The sequence below is a fragment of the Eptatretus burgeri genome, chromosome 13, assembly GCF_056783735.1.
Source record: "Eptatretus burgeri isolate ZD-2024b chromosome 13, Ebu_testis_v1, whole genome shotgun sequence".
In the NCBI taxonomy this organism is placed as follows: Eukaryota; Metazoa; Chordata; class Myxini; order Myxiniformes; family Myxinidae; genus Eptatretus; species Eptatretus burgeri.
The window spans coordinates 81,407,170-81,426,467 of NC_140973.1; the positions used below are offsets into that span (position 1 = coordinate 81,407,170).

At 43.2% G+C, this 19,298-nt stretch overlaps 1 protein-coding gene across 7 annotated transcripts in view; it reads right to left on the reverse strand.

Moving 5' to 3' along the window:
* The window catches only part of LOC147014913 (FYVE, RhoGEF and PH domain-containing protein 1-like), a 184,342-nt gene that overhangs the window by 28,615 nt on the left and 136,429 nt on the right, over window positions 1-19,298 (reverse strand). For all 7 annotated transcript variants that reach the window (XM_085853368.1, XM_085853370.1, XM_085853373.1 and 4 more), the window contains 4 exons: window positions 14,979-15,135; window positions 7,405-7,543; window positions 6,647-6,705; window positions 1,801-1,947 (listed from right to left, as the gene is read on the reverse strand). In XM_085853368.1, the coding sequence (XP_085709494.1) occupies window positions 1,801-1,947; window positions 6,647-6,705; window positions 7,405-7,543; window positions 14,979-15,135 (502 nt within the window). The remainder of the gene's footprint in view (window positions 1-1,800; window positions 1,948-6,646; window positions 6,706-7,404; window positions 7,544-14,978; window positions 15,136-19,298) is intronic.

Consider the following 19,298-nt stretch of genomic DNA (forward strand, 5'->3'; position numbering starts at 1 on the left):
GATCATGTCCTTGTCAACACAATCATGGATATCGAAGGCCTCAGGTTAATGTGTTTCTTCAGCAAAAGGGTTGCTCATCAATACAACTGTGGTACAGCATTTATTGACTGAGTTGGAAGCCCTTTTTCATGGTTTCTAAAATCAGCAGGCTCATCTGTCGAAAACTGCCTTTCCAACTCTGGACCTGACACCATCCATCTTTTCTATGTTGCTGGATTATCTGTCAGCCCTTTTGCTCCACCAGAATGCTTTACTTTTGTATCATTCTGTCCATGTGCTTGGTCCAGTGGCAGAGCAGGAAACATCTTTTGTGTCTTCCGGAAGACCCAGAAAATCTGAAGTTCATCTCTGATGCTATCAGGGATAGTCTTCACATCCCGCACACGTTCATGAACCCAGCTGGTGTAATTTTGGTGTCCAGGAGAAAGAACCATGGTTTCAGCTTCTCCAATACTTCAATGTAGAGCACGCAGTTTCGCTCATGGTTAGAACAGAGAAAGATGAGAACCAGAATTTATGAGTGGTGAATAAGGTCCCAGCACTCAAATGTGGGACTCGGTGCACATTTCTTTATTCCACTCTGTAAAGGCATCTTCCTCAGGATGCCCATCACGTTGACCTTTCAAAATTCGACACGCATTTCGCTGCAGCTTGACAAGCGACAGCACAGTTACCCGATGGGAATTCCTTGTCCTGCTCAAGTGGGATGCATGAAATAAAGTCTACAGTTTCTGCAGAGGCAATGCCTGCCTCACTCAGAGCTGTAGTCCAGCTGCTTTCCACTTTCCTCTAGTATTTGACCTTTGACCTTCACCCGACCTTGACCAGGCCACCCAGCCTGGGCACAGCCCTCCACAATGTTTGCTAAGGACCTAAATGACATGTGTGCAAAGTTTTATGCTTTAGTCCATTATGTCACAATTTCATCAAAATTTGCCCTGAAGCCACCAGACGATGTTAGACCTGGAGCTTCACAGGCAGGGCCTTGCATCAATGTGTTTGCCTTCCTGCAGATTGACCTGAAGCTTCAAACCAATTTGCTGGCATTTAAAGCTGATGAATGCCAAGGATCTCTCAATGCCTTTTGACAAAAGAGTTGCCAAGTGATTGCTGGCACCCTGGCTATATATATATATATATATATATATATATATATATATATATATATATATATATATATATATATATATATATATATATATATATATATATGTATATCCCTAATTTCTGTGCTTACTATGTCTATGGTCGAGCAAGCAGCTGCCTTCATTGTACTTGAAGATTAGAGTGTGACCTGGGACAAAAGGTTGCTGCACCACCCTGATAATTAACTGCCAGAGGTGGTCATCCCGGTGGAGGGGCCAGAAAGAAGAGACAGAGGGTGAATTAAAAGGTGTTTTGTTACATTTCCATGCAGCTGTTATTCAACAGTGTGTGCAAATCCTGCAAATCAATGTCGGAATGAAACGTGAATTCCAATTTTTTTTATCTGAACATCCGAAGGACGGTTATCCAATGATGTTGCCCACAACCTCATGAAGAAGGACAAGTAATCAGCTCTGCTCACGACCATTCGCACCTCACCATGGCTGAAATGCTCCATTAAAAAAAAATCTGTTATGAGCTAGTTCCATCTTGGTTTTGTCAGACCACAAAACTACTTGCTGGTCAAGTGTACATGGTTGTGATGATATAGAATTAAGGTACCAGAATTAATTAAGATATAGAACACCAGCAATTACAATTTTATCAACTAATTTATATTGTTGCAAATATTTGTGTAAATACATTGGCTCTTACCAGGAAAACATGTCTTTCCTGCACTGATCCATTCTTGGCAGACAGTTTGAGGATTTGTCCCTCTTTAATCAGCTCATTTGAAGGATGTACAATATCCTCTTCTCCATCAAGCATTTCAAACACCTTAAGAAGTGTATGCATCTTCTCCTGAAATCATGACAAAAAAAAAAACAGTCATGGGTGTAAGAGATTCAAACTCACTTAAATCTATGGGGTTGAAGGTTTATGACATTCATATTATATGTTAAAAAATTTCATAACAAACAGGCATAAGATGGAACAAAAATGGATCCCCGTAGAAGGTCACGTAAGGCCAGATATTAACAAAATGATTGTGAAACTGATGTCATTCCAAGAATCATTCTCTTAAGTTAAACCAACCAAACGTCACCGAAGACTTAAAATAAAAAACAACTTTAAACAGCATTAAGGAAAACATGATAACTATCACGATGCTAATTATTATGAAGCGAGGTTTTCCTTGCATCCATCCAGCTGCTCCTTCCTCCTCAAACCAACAAAATAAACTGAAATAATTAAAACTTTTTTTAATCTACTCCAATATTTAAGTTCAGCTGCATTTTTAACAAAACTTTTTAAAGCTAAAGTATGACCTCAATATTCGAGACTAACGTCATCATGTTGTGACACCCAACCTGCACGCATGATAATCCTGATAATTACCAAGACTATTAAGTTCATAAAAGTCACCTCCATTCACAAAACATTAGCCCAATATTGTGTCAACACTACCGTAGAAATGTCTGCTACAGCTGTCGGGCAGGACACAGACCTAGTTCACAAGTACAAACGTAACTTCTTCTTTGATAGTATGGAGGACAAGGCTGTGGGGTAGCATCTTTGACTGAGAGTGCGGCTGTGCTGCTGATGCAATGCCCTCTGTAGGTTAGGGCAGGATTTGGAATTTGTTTGGGGTGGTGGCGATAGGTTGCCTACTCTTTGCAAAGGACACAGTGGGGTCTTTAACGTCTATTAATGGATGCTGGCAGACAGGACCACTCGTTTAACGTCCATCTGAGGGATGGCACACACATTGATGAATCTTCTCCATTCACCCTGCCTGTGAAACTTGGATTCAAACCCAGGCTAGATAGCTGAGAGGTGAGTGTGCGTATCTCTAGGACATTCTGTCAGCCCACAAACTTAACTAGATCAAGGTTTTAAAGATCAGCACTTGAAAGTTCAATAAATAGCTTTAGTGGGGCAACTTAGCATAACAATTGTGCATTTTGCAAGGAAAGCACCAAATTTGGCACACCAGTAGCCTAACATATTATGAACAGATTTGGATATTGGGCCATCTCAAATTCAGCTGCTGATGGCTGTGGCAGCTAGGTTCCACTGGCATCAAAATTTTTGAGATGGCCCAATATCCAAATCTATTCATAATATGATAGGCTACTGGTATGCCAAATTTGGTGCTTTCCTCACAAAATGCATAATTGTTATGCTATATTTAGCTAAGTTGCCCCACTACTTGTGTTTCTGAGAAGCAATGTCATTTTGTAACAATTCAGAAACAAATTGTTCTTTTAACTTTGTTCATTGTTCTTATATTCAGAATATGGATATATTGTCAATCCAGCCTGAGTACCAGTGTGTGTGTGTGAGATAGATATATATATATATATATATATATATATATATATATATATATATATATATATATATATATATATATATATATATATATACATACACACCCGGACCCTGACATTCGTGGTTCCGTGTATTCACGGTTGATAATTTGCAACATGCTCCTACGTTCGTGGGAAATTGCCATGCGTATTCATGGTTTTCATGGCGATATGTATATATATATATATATATATATATATATATATATATATATATATATATATATATATATATATATATATATTTCATGAGCCATGAAGATAACACAGTTCTAAAACATACCTTCCACAAGGCATACACAAAGCAGCTGGATGAATGTTCAGTACAAAACTGTACGTACGCAAAAACATATCTTCCACGAGCAGCGAACATGACCTGCTTCCTGTATGTGTCTTGTGGCTTTGTGAGATAAACGTCGTTTCGCAGGATATCTCACCAGTGCAACACATCATTCCCCATGACGTTATCCCCCATGAGTTACTTACAGAATGAAAACACTCACAGCATCTATCGTAGAGGGCAAGTGACTTGGATTTCACAGATTTGACCCGTTTTGTTTGTGAAAACCTGCAGACCCATTTTAGTATCATCAAAACCCGTATTGGGCGGACAGTTCGATCCATTTTAAAAATGCAATGTTTCACTTCCATTCCACTTGCAAGGATTGACACACAGACTGTGAGACCTGGGAAGCGTTTAGTTACCAAGTTTCTTGCAGAGCGCTCACCAAGTGCCTTAAGCACTCCAGCAAGCATTCCACCATGCAACACTTGATATCAAATGGCTGGCTTGGCAAGTGATAGCAAGCTTATTGATAATGGAACACACCCAGGCAGCCAGCGTTTCAGTTACCAAGCAGCTTGCATTTCGTTGGGGTGTTTGCGTGATTGCTTAAGCCACTTGGCAAGCTGATTGGTAATGGAACATACACACACCCCTGGAGTGACCTGCAACCGATACGCAATGTATCCCTTGAGTCAATTGGCTGTGCGACCTCATGAGCTTTCTCTCACTGAAAGGCACGTCACTATCCTCCAGGATTCCACACATAGTATCACTTCTGATCACATCCAATAAATAAATAAATAACAGTTTTGATTATCACCAACCCATTTTTTGTCACCTCCAACTTGCCATGTATGATCTATTGATGTATTCAGTAATTACCAGGTCACCACATATGGACATTACACAATGGAAACATTCAGCACATGTTAGTGTAAATCACCATCTTGCTACAAACAGCACCATCAAAGCTGTTACATTTTGAAATTGCTCAGCATAATCTGCCAGCGGATAGGAAAGACTCATGTCCTGTGAGTTAAAGAATGGAAACATTCAGCATATCCATTGGTGTAATAATTATCAGCGAGCTACATACGGACTAATTACACAATGACATCACTCACCACATCTATTATCAGCTGTCGAATACAGCATCACCCATAAAAATCCCCCGCAAACAATGCACAGACTACTCACCCTCCCACAGTTACCCACAATGCTTGAGTCAAGCTCGTAGGGGAGCGTGCCTCCGCGGACCACAACGTGGCCAAGGCATTCCCTGCAGAACTCGTGAGCCTCATCGAGGAGAAGGGGTACCTGCCGGAGCAGGTCTTTAACGCTGATGAGATGGCTTGTTTTGGAAAAAGATGACTACCAGAACGGTCATCTCACAGCGCGAGAGCAAAGCAGCCGGCTTCAAGGCCACAAAGGACCGGGTATCCCTTCTCCTCTGCCCAAACGCCGAAGGGGACTTCACGGTAAAGCCCATGATGCTCTTCCGTTCCCTGAACCCACGTGCGCTGAAGAACAAAAACAATCAGGAGCTGCCCGTGTACTGGAGGACGAACAGGAAGGTGTGGGTGACGTTTGAACTTTTTATGGACTTGGTCCACACCCGTTTCATTCCTCAGGTCGAGAGGTACCTGGCAGGAAAGAACCTTTCGTTCAAGGTACTCCTGCTGCTTGGCAATACTCCTGGCCACCCCACGGACCTGAACGGCGCATTTTATCCACATCTTCATCTTCTTCATCATTTTGCAAAGTTACGTGTGCTGTGTTTCCTTAATAAAGAATTGAAACGGTACATGATGTTGTTTTTTTTTTGTTTGTTTCGCGGTACGGTACGGTTTGGTTAAGAGACTTTAAAATGCATTCTTCAATAAATTGGAAATGCTAACTGGTGTTGTCGTATTTTTTTATTTGTAAGTATTTTTAATGAAACTGTAATCATGCATTCATGGTTGAAAACATTTTAAACTTTAAAAAATTTCCCCTTTGAACCAGGAACCGCCGTGAACCGATAACATTACCCCCCTTGTCCCCATTATACAAATGACAAAACACTCACAGATTTTTCTTCCACACTCGCGGATTTTTCATGGATTGGGAAATCCCCGGAACCTATTCCCCTTTTTCCCATTGAAACAATGCCCCGACATTCGCGGTTTCAACATTTGCAGGGTTATCCCAGAACATATCCCCCGCAAATGTTGGGGTCCTGGTGTGTGTGTGTGTGTGTGTGTGTGTGTGTGTGTGTGTGTGTGTATGTATATATATATATATATATATATATATATATATATATATATGTATATATATATATGACTTTTTTTTTACAGCCATTTTTCCCTGCTGTGCAGGGGTTGGGCTTTTTCTTGAGGCAATGTTTTATGGCCGGATGCCCTTCCTGACGCCAACCCTGGTCGCCTCTTACGACACACAGGGATATGGTACACCTATTCTAACCGGGGCATACACCGGGACCAGTACACTGGTACTCATTTCGACGACCTCGGAAGGATGACCAGGCTGAGTCAACCCCCTGGTGTTAATTCAGCAGCCAACGGGGCTTGAACTCAGGACCCTGGGATCCCAAGCCACCACCCTAACCACTAAGCCAACACCAGGCTTCTGATATATATGTATATATATATATATATATATATATATATATATATATATATATATATATATATACATATACATACATACATACATATACATATATACATACTTATAACTTCATTCATTCTCATTTCAGAGCAAGTGATGACAAAATATATTCATAATCACAGTACAAAGATCATGGTGATTTTATCATCTCGAGGACTGGAACGTTTCCTTTCGACGTCACAGATACAGTACAGCGATGGTTCAGCTTTATGGCTGTGTCGGCACTCACCATTTTCCGTATGGCAGCATTAGAATGATTGGCAGCCGTTGAGATGATTTCCAGCGATTCTGAAATAAATCGGAAATTTGAGCAAAACTTCAATTCTCCAATAAAAAAAGTTATAATTACTTTATCTCCCAGTCTTGGTGCCTTTAAATCACCAATAATCTTTTATATATATATATATATATATATATATATATATATATATATATATATATATATATATATATATATATATATATATATATATTATGGATACAAAAGAGACTCCTTCTGGAAATTACAAATTATAATGCTATTAGAAGTTATCTTTTGACAAATGTTTTTTTCGGCTTTATCTGATATGATTTAGAAAACAAGAGAAGTGCTGCCCAAACTTTCCTGGGATAAGAATTGTTCACCAATTCTTTCCCAGCAGAAGTCAATGGCATGATTCCAAACATGGGGAGCATCAGATAACGAGTTGTAATTTAATTTTATTTCATCAGTAATCAAATACAGTTAGTTGGTGGACGTTGAAGTTCACACGGTATCCTTCATGAAGAGTAGGTGAGCTATCTTGAAAAAATTACCAATTCCTGCCATAACCTTTGTCGAACATCAGGCATGGCCAGCTGATTCGTAAAAGACTTTGGCTAAAAGCTTACCCCCGGCCAACCCTTCAAGAATGTACAGATAATTGTGGCAGAGAAGACAAAGAAGAAGCAGAGAGCAGAAAACACAAAAGGAGAGTGAGAGACGTTCAGATGAAAATAAAAACTCACTCTGTGCATCGTTCCGATCTGGTGAGTCCAATGGAAGACGTTTCAGGTAATCTTTAAGGAGAAGTTCATAACGTGGAATTCGTTGGACAGGTTCCAGCATGTGATGCTGCAGGGTGAGGTTTCTGCAGACTTCCATTTTCTGCATGCAATCAAAAATACATGAAACAAACGTGGTTCACATATCCATGCATTGGTCCTTCTACTTTGATACAACAATCGTGTAAGGGTTCTGTCACAAAGGTTCACACATGATCACAACAATCACTAGATATCTGCAATCACAAAGCGATCACCAAGGTTTCGCCCCCTCCAGTGTCCACGATCCAATCCATCCATTGGGACCACACTGTGTGCAGAGCGTTGGTGCTGCCTCAGCAGTCTCCTTGGCTTTTGGGTACAATCCTGGACGGGTCGCCACTCCGACACAGGATACCAGCAAGCTGGCACTCATTTTACTAACCTCGGAAGGATGACAAGCAGTCAACCCCACCTGGTATTATTTCAACAGCCGAGGGGGATTTGAACTCAGGATCCTCGGATCCAAAGCCCACCACCCTAACCATTAAGCCACCACCAGGCATATGATCCAATGATGGCTCTATTTTTAGACCTTCAACATTTAGGGATAGAGGGTAAATAAAGAAAATGTGTCCCAAGCTACAATCTATCCATAAAACTCAACGTCATGAAAATCGAATGAAAATTATTCAAGTTATGATCAAAAAAGTGTTTTTTTGTTAATTAAGTCACAATCCGACAAAAAGTACGTTAAATACACGAAACAAGCATCAGGTGCACCATCTTGGAAGTCCAAGCGGGCTTTGAGAATTCCGCACTGGCAAAATTGAGTGATGACAAAAAACACGTTTTTTTTTTTTTTGAACCGCCATTTGACCTTGACCTTTGACCCGTAAGAGAATTATGTAAATTAAGCGTAAATACGCCTTGCTCGAGGCTATTATATCTGGAGATGGAAATGTCATTCTGATCGGACAACCTTGGTTGAGTTTTGGTGAAAAAATGTTAATGTCTATAATTGGGTCATGACCGTAAAATTAGGTCAAGGTCAAATATTACTTCAACCCTGCGTACTTTCTATTCTCATTATTGCTGCAAATATCATTCCGAAAGTCCCAGCTGGCTCCGAGATACAGCTCGGAAATTTGTTTAATCACGCTCTCTTTATCTATTATTAGGACTTAGATGAAGATCTGATCACATTTTCGGTCAAATTTATGAAGAAATAAAGAGAATTCTGAAGGGGTCACAAACTTTTTCTCACTCGTGTAAATCCAGGATCACTGCTCACCTCCACTTTTGTCCCGCCTGTGGCATCAACTTTCACATCCTCTTCAATCTCATTCTTCCCTCCCGGTCTTCAATATAGCTGTTCACCACCATCTCAGATCGTTCTCAATCCAAAACCATGATCTTTTCTACCCCCACACCAACCCAATCCCTCCTCCTTCCAAATTTTCAGTTTTTCCTCCTGAGAGTTTCCTTCTGTATCCATCTTGTCCACCCCTATGCTTCCTCGCTTGCCCTCATTCCTCTCCACACCCATTGTTTGTCCAAGTCTGCTTTATCTTGGCCTTAAACTCTGCTAGTGGTGTTCTCCCCTCTCTCGATGATTCCTTTTGGCCCATTGTGTCCTGATTTGTTCAGTATACTAACTCTAGCTCTTCCACGAGCATCGACTTGCCATACAATTTTTTTTTTAAACCTGCGATGATGGATTCCATGACGTTGCTGATGATTCAGGTCAGGTTAGGTAAGGAAGCATGAGCTGGAGCAGTGCATTGCTGCGTCCACTTTCTGCCGGTACTCCAGGGGCCTCCATCTGGCCATCCCCCAGGCAAGTGCCTGGCCCATCCCCATGTCCTTGATATGCTAATCAACCTGCTGGAACCACGAGGCACGTGGTCGGCCCATTGGCTTCCCCCACTCATGAGACTCCCTCGCTGAGAGAATCTGGTGAGCAGGATCAGTGTCAGGAAAACGAGCCACATGTCCATACAGCCGCAACTGACGCTCACAGACTATACAGGTAACAAATCACATTTGAATCTCTCTCAGCAACCGCTCGTTGGACACAAAGTCCGACCAGCAAGAGCCAAGGATTCTCCGAAGAGACCTGGTACTGACGGAGTTAAGTCTCCGTCTCAGATCCCTGGTCAGAGTCCAAGTCTCACATCCATAGAGCAAGAATGGAAGCACCAAGGACCTGAAGGCTCAGAATTTCTTCCTCCCGCACAGGTACCGGCAGCGCCACACCCCATGATCCAGTGAATCCGTGACTCCCCAGGCCCAACTCAGATGTCTATTGACCTCTGGCTCACAGCCAGCAGAGATATGAATATCACTGCCGTGGTAAGTGAATCTCTCCACGACCTCAACATCCTCACCAAAAACAGGTACAGACAGGACAGCAGCATCCAAGATGTCATTGAAAGCCTGGATCTTCGTTTTGACCCGGGAAACCTGTAATCCCAGCGGCTCCGACTCCTCATTCAGCACCTTGAAGGCCCCCAAAAGGATATCCAGAGTCTCCCCAAAGATGACTGCATCGTTTGCAAAATCAAGGTCAAAGATCTTGACATTTCCAAACAATGCACCGCAGCTTGATCTCTCTGACATCCTCCCCAGAATTGAGTCCATACAAGTGCTAAAAAGTGTGAGGGCCAGTACACACCCCTGACAAACTCCAGTAACAACTCCAGTCACCCCTCGGTAGAAATAATTCAGAGATGGTACCACCACACTTCACAGCACTCTCCGTACCAGAGTAGAGTTCAGACATCAGATCGATCAGTTTTGGTGGCACCCCACGAAGACCAAGAATCCTCCAGAGGACATCCCGATTCACTGCATCAAACGCTTTGCAGAGATCAACATCGGCTGCAAGCAGCCCCTGCCGAAACTCTCGTTTGCCTTCGGTGAGGACCCGAAGAGCAAGGATACGGTCAATCGTTGACCTCTTTGGTGTAAAGCCTGACAGCTCTAGACGCTGGTGCTCAAGCAGATGGTGGCGAACCCTATCGAGAATTATCCGAGCAAAGACCTTGTCCGGCACTGAGAGCAGCGTCACCCCTTGGTAGTTGTTGCAGTTCTGGCGATCACCCTTCTCTTGCCAGAGAGCGACAACAAGGCCCCTCTTCCAGTCAGTTGGGATGATGCCTGTGTTCCAAACAGAGCACAGAACCGCATGCAGCGACGTGAGTACAGCATTTCCACCAGCCTTGAGAAGTTTAGCATGGATGCCACAGATCCCAAGAGCTTCACCCCATTTCAACCAGTTCCCCACAGTCTGTATTTCCACAAATGAAGGTGGATCACAGTAGATTGGAGGGTCAGCAAGAGGAATAGTAACACCCCTGACATCCAACTCAACAGCTGGTGGATCAGCATGGTACAACTGCTCAAAATAACTGGCCCAGCGGGCCTTCACTTCGGACTCCTCTGTCAAGAGCCTACCACCCTCCGTCCTAACTGCAGTACAACAAGGGACAGGCTTGGAGAAATGCAATGCACGAATTCCCCTGTAAGCAGGATGAGAATCACTTGACCACAGGCGATGCTCTACTCCATCACAGATTCCTCGAAACAAAGGCCTCCTTATCCACCCTCAGCGCACATGCGGGTTTCTGCCTCAACTCCCTAAACAGCTGAGCTCTGCCATTAAGCGTGGCTGGCCCTGCGACTCTGGCCAAAGGTATCCAGTGTCCTTTGAGAGAGAAATTTCTTCTTTGCCCTATTATGAGTTCCAAGACATCCACCAGAAACATTAAGGATTGTAGCCTTGAAGGCACTCCACAACTCTTCAGGACTCTCTGAAGTACGAGACCCCCAAAATCCACAGTCAGCCTGTTCTCAAACTCCTCAGCTACCCTCTCATCATTGAGCTTGCAAACATGCAGCTGAGGATGGGATGGTACCATTCTCCTGGATTTAAGCTGCAACTTCAGAGCTGCTACAACAAGCCTGTGGTCAGTGTTGAGGAACTGAGCACTCCGGTAGACCCTGCAGCCCTGGATCATCCTCCAGTAACCATAAATGAGGACATGTCAAAGCGATCACCAAGGTTTTGCCCCCTCCCGGTGTCCACGATCCAATCCATCCATTGGGACCACCAGCGGTGCCACACCACCAGCGTTGGAATACCAAGTCCAGCGATAAGCTTGTTGTCACTGAAACCATGAACCAGCCACCCTAAGTCCATGACTTCTTGCAAAGTCAAGGAACTTAATGCTATTCTGGTTCAGAGTTCCAGACTCATGGGGACCAACACACATCTCATAACCATCCCCATCAGTTCCAGTGGATGCAATGAAATCCCGCAAGACTAGAAGGGTATCTCGGCTGGGGCACTGATCAACCACAGACTCGAGCGTGGTATAGAATGCGACCTTCAGGGTGAGGTTGCTCACCTCAGTCGGTGGATGACACCTCAGCACCACTCCACCACAATCTGACCCCAAGGAGTTTACCCCGTGCTTTTCCTCCTATTATCAAGGAGTAGGGGTCCCAAAGGCTTTGTCCCAATCCCGTCATCCAGTGAGCTGCCCTACAAAGGGCAGAAGCACAGGAGGTACTCAATTGGAGTGGGTTTTCAGATTTTTTTGTGCTTTTCGTACGTTTTGCGGAATGAAGTGTTTTACGGTAGCCGGAGTGCAAATCCTGCCACCAACCTCCTAAAAAAGTAACCCAATTGCAGGAGAACGTCTGCAGACACAGTTGGGCACTAGATATATCCAAACACCCTCCTCACCAGAAATCCTGGTGTGGGAGACGGTTTTATTTAGTCGCTGACAATCCGATGATGAAATAGGTTGGTGCAGCTTTACAAGGTACCTGTAGCAAATCACAGATCTAATCTGGCCTGACTTGACAATTAACTAACCTGATGATTGAAAGTAAGTTAATAGGTCTGTAGTTAAGGGGATCAGTTTCTGCACCTTTTTATGTAATGCTGTGATGTTGCCTAACTTCCAAGCAAACGGAAGATGACCTGTTGTAAATGACAGGTTGAAAAGAGCAGAGAGAGGGAGGATGTGCAAGATCAGCAGAGCAGGCTTTTAGGTCGCGTGAACTGATGCTGTCCAGTCCAGTGGCAGAATCAGAGTCGAGGGTTGAAAGAAACTGAAAGAAACTTCTCCACCTTCTTGGATGCAAAAGTTAGAGTCCAGAAGCAGTTGTGTATGACAGGACAGGGTGGGTACATAAATAAAGGGGTTGGGGACACAAGATTTTGAGGCAAATACAGAATTGAGGCACTTGGCCTTCTCATGAGCAGAGTCGGCTGTCGTGCTATTTGAAGTGAGGGAAGGAATGGAAGGGGAGCATACCAGTACACTCGAGACACACTTGACATGTCATCACTAGGTTTTAGAGGATGGAGACAAGTTTGAAAGTTCATTCGTGAGATTGGGCAGATGCTGTTTCCTGGCTCTCCTGAGGGTAGACACACACTTCTTGTGGTCTTTGTGGAATATTGCCTTCGGCTGGACTTGCCTTCCAGGAGGAGAAGGCCAGTTATTTTAAGGTAACTGCCTCACCATAGGATTCAGTGTACCATGAGTGGGAGGATGGTTTGGATAAATGAAGACGAGATGGGATGAAGAGGGGAGAGTAGGATTTTGTGGAAGAATTCCAATGAGTAATAATTCTAACATACCCAACTACCAAACTTTACAAACGTGCTGAGGGTACCCAGGGTCAGGACATGGACACCCCCCCCCCTCTACACCCCACAAGGCAATTCTACATCTGAAAATCAAGAAACTGACCCCAAACAAGAAAATGAAGCCATTTTGCCTCTCACTGTCATGGTGCACTCTTTGGTTAATTTTGCTACAGCTTTTAACATCAATCTTCTTGATGGTTTACTGAAGTCTAAATAATCCGATCTTGATCAGGTAAACCAGCTTGGGTGAGGTATCCAGTTCTGCAAGGGAAAAACCTACAAAGGGGTTCCGGCACATGTTATGCACTGAAAATGTTGAAATCATATAAATCGTCTCCTGTTTGTGCGTTTGTTTGGTTGCCCCCCCCCCCAAAATGTTGGGTTTCCGGTAATGCTGCTCAATGAATGGTGTTGGTAAGTAGGGATTTTGGGGGGGGGGATTTATTTATTTATTTATTTATTTGTTTTTGGACGTGTTTAAATGTAAGCTGTACAGTATTTCAGATTCTACATTCTTTCCAACCGGTATACTGATTGTTGGAAAGATGTAAAATCATGAACTTTAACATGTCCATTGTGAGATACAAAATTAGGGGTAAAACAGAATTGTGTGCACAAGTCAGGGGATTAAATGACACCGATTTAGTATCTCTGCAAGGTTTCCTTTAAACAGTGAAGTTTTCTCAGCAATGATAAAGACAGCACATGATGAACATGGCTCAACAGGACATATGAAGGAATTGAATACTAATCTCCCATTCATCATGCCTGAAAAATCTTGTATATTCAGATATTCACACAAAAGGAAAGCACCATGAGGCCAATATCTCCATATAATAGCTTTTCAATGTCCAACACATCCCGAAACCACCGCCTTCTTATAATATAATGTAAATAATTTCAAGTAGCTGGGTACTTTTTTTCCTGGGCGGCACCAGGTACCCCCCTAGTACACACATATATATCCATGGGGTTTTTCTGTCCTTTCTTCTTCCTGAGCACCAAGAGAGGAAGTCACATGTACCTATTTTTTTAGAATGACTCTGTCAGTGTCAGAATCAAACTGCCAACCTTTCATAATCAGATTGGATGCTCCACCTAATGTGCCACCGAGAGAAATGCTTTGAGACACTCAGTTTAAAATTCCAGATGAAAGATGACACGCCCCATGTTGCATCTCCTGCTGATACCGCACAAGGTTTAGGTTTATAAGTGCATGGTGTTTCATCAGGAAGCAATCCTACCATCTCCATGCTGCCAGAATATCATTTCCTAAACTCTGCAAAAGCTAATTTTCTGTGCTGTTTTGGGGTTTCCCATTATCCCATTATTTATCTGAGCGCAACAGTGCGTGAACTCAAGCTCCAAACCCGAATTCTGATCGTTGTGGACAATTCAAATGATTTATCCAACTTCTCCTAATATGCTTGTAATTCATGTTCACGTGCACTGACCTCTCAATTACCACTTTGTCCTTCACGCCATATCTGTACAACCTCCTCTACAAGTCTTAAATCACTGTACAATGAATGAATGAATGAAATGAAATGAATGAATCGAGGTTTCTGGAAGTGCTCAAAGCAGCCCTCTGTGGCGTAATGGTTCGGGCATCTGCTCCAAGTCTGGGAGGTCAGTGGTTTGTATCCCAGTTGAGTCATACCAAAGACTTAAATATAGTACACGATGCTTCCTTGCTCAATGCTCAGCATTAACCAAAACATAAGGATGGAGCATGGATAAACAACCATAGGTTGGTCATAATAGCACAGGCTTCCATAGGCCCAATGGCCTCTTTTTGCATCAAAGTTCCTTATAAGGGCATCCATATCATTATTCCTTAATACCTTATCCCAGAGTTGCGGAATGGACTCATTTCCTTGTGCATTCTCACCTGGATTTCCTGAATTATGGCTTTGAATTGGACAGACTTTTCCATCCACGTACTCAGAAGATCCATTGCCGGATCAAAATTCTTTACGTACTCGCCGTACATCTTCAGAAATGGCGCAAGCTTCTGCAGTACATCACCAATCCTCGGGTTTACATTCCTGCCAACGCACACCCAACACTCGAGTTCAGCACAAGACCAAATGATTTACATCTGCAATGCATTCCTACTCGAAATGTAGAGGTAACGGCAGCGCCATTGTGGAGACAATTGGCATGTTCTACGTTTGAGATACCCACAGTGCTATGCACCCTTTACAATAATGTAACGCGTATGTTCCGCGTCGATTTGCTGAAACCATTCCAGCAACGAAGGCATCCTCGGTAAAACTGTGTAAAACATCCATGTTAAAGTTCAACGACTCGTTTGAGGAACTTGTAATTACGTACATGACTTGAAGAATGTCGCCATGACAACAAGGAAGAGGGTATCAAACAAGGAACCGATCAAACCGGTAGCTTTCCTACCACGTCCTCTGCCAGATGTTGATTGCTCGGTGCATTCGAATAGACGGGCCTCGCACTTTACAGCCATGCTGCGGAGACGCAGCGAAAATGTCCGAGTCAATTGCACACCCTGGCCCAGTAAACAACTGCTGACCTGACAAGAAACCCATATTACCTTTCAGACTGAGCAAGGCCATTAATCAAACAGCAGTCATCTGTGCGGCAGGCCGTTTAAACGAGTGTTGCTCATGTTACATCGCAGCCACTTTGGATCTCAGACAAAAACACAATCTCTTCGACCATGTGCACCGGCGAGAACAACGAATGACCTGCTAATTAAATTTCACGCTTCCCTTAGTTATCTTTTATATTCCAAAAGAAAATCGATGTTCCGCCGACGGAATGTATTTTCGCATTGCCTATTAAACCTCAGATTTTCACCATTCTTTAATTTTTTTTTTCTAAATGAAAGGTTGGCCTTGATAGAATGACAATGTCCTCAAAATGGTGAACAATAGCAGCCTTGACAACAACAAAAAAAAGACCCCCCCCCCCACCTTATGATATCTACCTTGCATATATATATATATATATATATATATATATATATATATATATATATATATATATATATATATATATATATATATGCAAGCATTCCATACAGTCAATAAATATTAGCCCTTTTGCCCATACAAGGGTTCTGGGATGCAATTTATTGCATTCAACATGGCAGAGAATGCAATGCGTCTAAGCAAGAGTGCGTGTAGAGTGTGAAAATGCCCGAGTGTTCTTGCATAAAGCTACATCTGTGCATCACAACCAATAAGCATTCCATGGTGGTTAGCACCGCAATTGCCCCCAAGTCCCTCTATGCTGTGGAATGAAAATGCCATTCCTCCTCACATCCCACCCAAGCATGACAATGCAGCTGCTTGTCTGGAAGGCTGGAACATGGCCGCATATTGGCAGCAAGTACAGGGAGTCAACACAACATCAGACCGTTCTATTTTCAGGAACTCATTATGATTGGTGTGATGGATGTATCATCGACAATTGTTGTTATACAGCGCACCTATGGTCCATAACGTGTCTGAGGTCATTTTGTTGCATACAAAAGTGGAAGAGAGAGAATACAGAGCAAACCAGGCCGCAACAAAACAAATGGAACAGCATAAAGAGAAGGGGGTGGGGGTGAGAGGGACAACAACAGCCGAGATGAGGGACAAAATAGATGGAGATTTGGACAAATAATCGGTGTGGGGAGGAATGAGAGGTAGGGGAGGATGCATGGGGTGGACAAGATGGACACAGAAGCAAACTTTGAAGGAGTTGGGATTGGGGGTCGGTGTTGGGTTTAACGGGGGTAGAAAAGATCATGCTTTTCCATTTGGGATGACCTGAGGTAGTGGTGAACAGCTGTCTTGAAGACCTCGGGGAAGAAAATGAGATGGAAGAGAATGTGGAAGTTGTTCCACAGATGGGATACAAAGAGGAACAAATGAGAGGAGATGAGCAGTCACCCTGGATTTAGGTAGTTTAACTCGAAATAGGTTGATGGTGGACCCCCATATGTCCTGTAGAAACTTGGAGTGGGGAACAAAGCAAGGAAAGAGCAGACGGTGCAAGACCACAAAGGAGGCGGCAGAAGACAGAAAGACTACTGACATGTCTGCGGTGTGAAAGTGAGTGGTCCATAGACTCAGTTTCATTGCAGAAGATTAAGAACTCAAATAATCTTGAAGGCCTTGGTTTCCATGTCGTCAAGCTGGGCAAGGTGTGAGGCAGGTACACCAGCCCAGATAGGAGAGCAGTACTCCATCATGTTAGGAGTTTGAGTGACTGAACTTCTTCAAGAGGACTATAAAGAAAAGTTGATTGGGCGGTTTGCCAAATGGTCCTTTCAGAGAGACAGAGTGAGAGTGAGAGATTTGTCAGGATTGAAAGACATATTCCAGGTGTTTGACCAGTTTGTGATTTTCTGAAGGTCTGAAGAGAAGGAAGATGTTGCAGCATGTCAATCTGAAGGATGAGGGATGTCACGGCAGAGGGTGGTCATCAGCACATAGATAGAGGATATTTCAGAGAGTTAGAGTGATCATTGATGAAGATCAGGAATTGGACTGGACCCAGAATACTGCTTCGGGGGGGGGGGGGCACTGCAGTCATAATAGGTGGAGGAGATGAAAGGATTTCGTTGAGAGGCACATGTTGGCTACAAGAGTAAAGGAAGTCAGTTAGTCATGTGTGGAGTTGGCCTTGGATGCCATAGGCAAAGAGTTTGGAGAGAAAGGCGGGATATGCAAGACCGTATCGAAAGCTTTGAGGTATGTCAAGAGAGATGGCCTTGATCTGATACCTTACATTGAGGGTTTGACATCCATTGTTGGGAGAGGAGAAGCAGCATGTCCAAGGTGGACTGACCTGGTCTGAATCCAAACTGATGGTCTGAGAGCAGGCCGTTGGAGAAGAGGAAAGATATGTTGACGAGTGCGATGATGGATTCCATGACCTTGCCGATGACTGGAAGAAAGATAAATAGGACTGTAGTTTAGGGAATTATTTCCTACATTCGTTAAACCACCCCTAACCGTCTAAAAAGTTTGCTTATGTATCCATCTTCTCCACCCTTGGCGTTCTCCCCTAACCATCACTTGCATCCCCTGTTTGTCTGTCTCCGTCTATCTTCTCCCTCCGCCATGCTATTGGTGTTTCCCATTTCTCCTGCTGTTCCCTTCATGTTCTGGCTTGGTCCATTCTGTGTTCTAGCTCTTCCACGAGCCGAGACAATGCATAAAAAGATATATAAAAAAATATTTTTTTTGCATCTTTGTGTGTAATGTGGTGAGGCCGGCTAACTTTCCTAGCGCAAATAATTGGGTGAAAAGTGCAGAAAGAGGATGTGCAAGAGCCGCAGAGCATGTCTTTCGGACACGTGAGCTAATGCCGTTTGGTCCAGTTGCAGAATCAGTTGAGGGTTTCCAGAAAATGCTCCACATTACCGTCTCGGGTGCCATACCAGAATACCATACCAGAATTCCCAGGCTGAGTTAATATCAGGGGTTGTCGCCATGGGAGACCAGTCCTTAAGTGAGATGGCTGCTCGCAGTCCCTGCCAATCTGAGTGAACTTCCAGACTTTCCAGCACTGAAGCAGAACTCAGAGAACAGCCAGAGAGATGTAGACTCTCAGAAGCACATGATCAGATGGACCAATTGGAGCAAAGGAAGAACAGGAGAGATTTTTGGGGAAGTTTTTTTTTTTCCATCACCAAGTCCAGAAGGGAGGATGTGCCATTTGGAGAAGTCTGGGTCAGAGAAGTTCACAGATTAAATCAGTCCCATGGAGTCGCAGAAATCCTTTCCTGAAGGGGCACGGCTGGTGAGAGAGAGGTACCAGCACCCAGTCAATTAGCACGGTGATAATGGAAGTCACCACAAATGTTTGTTGAAGGCACGGAGAAAGGTGGTGCTAAACAAACGGGAGGAGAGTCAATGGAGCAAGAAGCTCTTAAGTGAGAGAAAGTTTGGAAAACAATCCTTGTGAAGAAGATGAGGAAAGGAACGTGAGAAAGAAAAAACAAAATGCGTGGTCCTCATGATGGAGAAATAAGAAATGTGAAGCATTTTACAATGTATTTAAATATATATATATATATATATATATATATATATATATATATATATATATATATATATATATATATATATATATATTTCAAATGAAGAAGGAAGAAGCGTTTCTCATTCAATGAAGTTTCAGTTTTGAGATCCTGAGAAAAGGGAGAGATAGAGAATGAAGTACAGGAAATACAGGC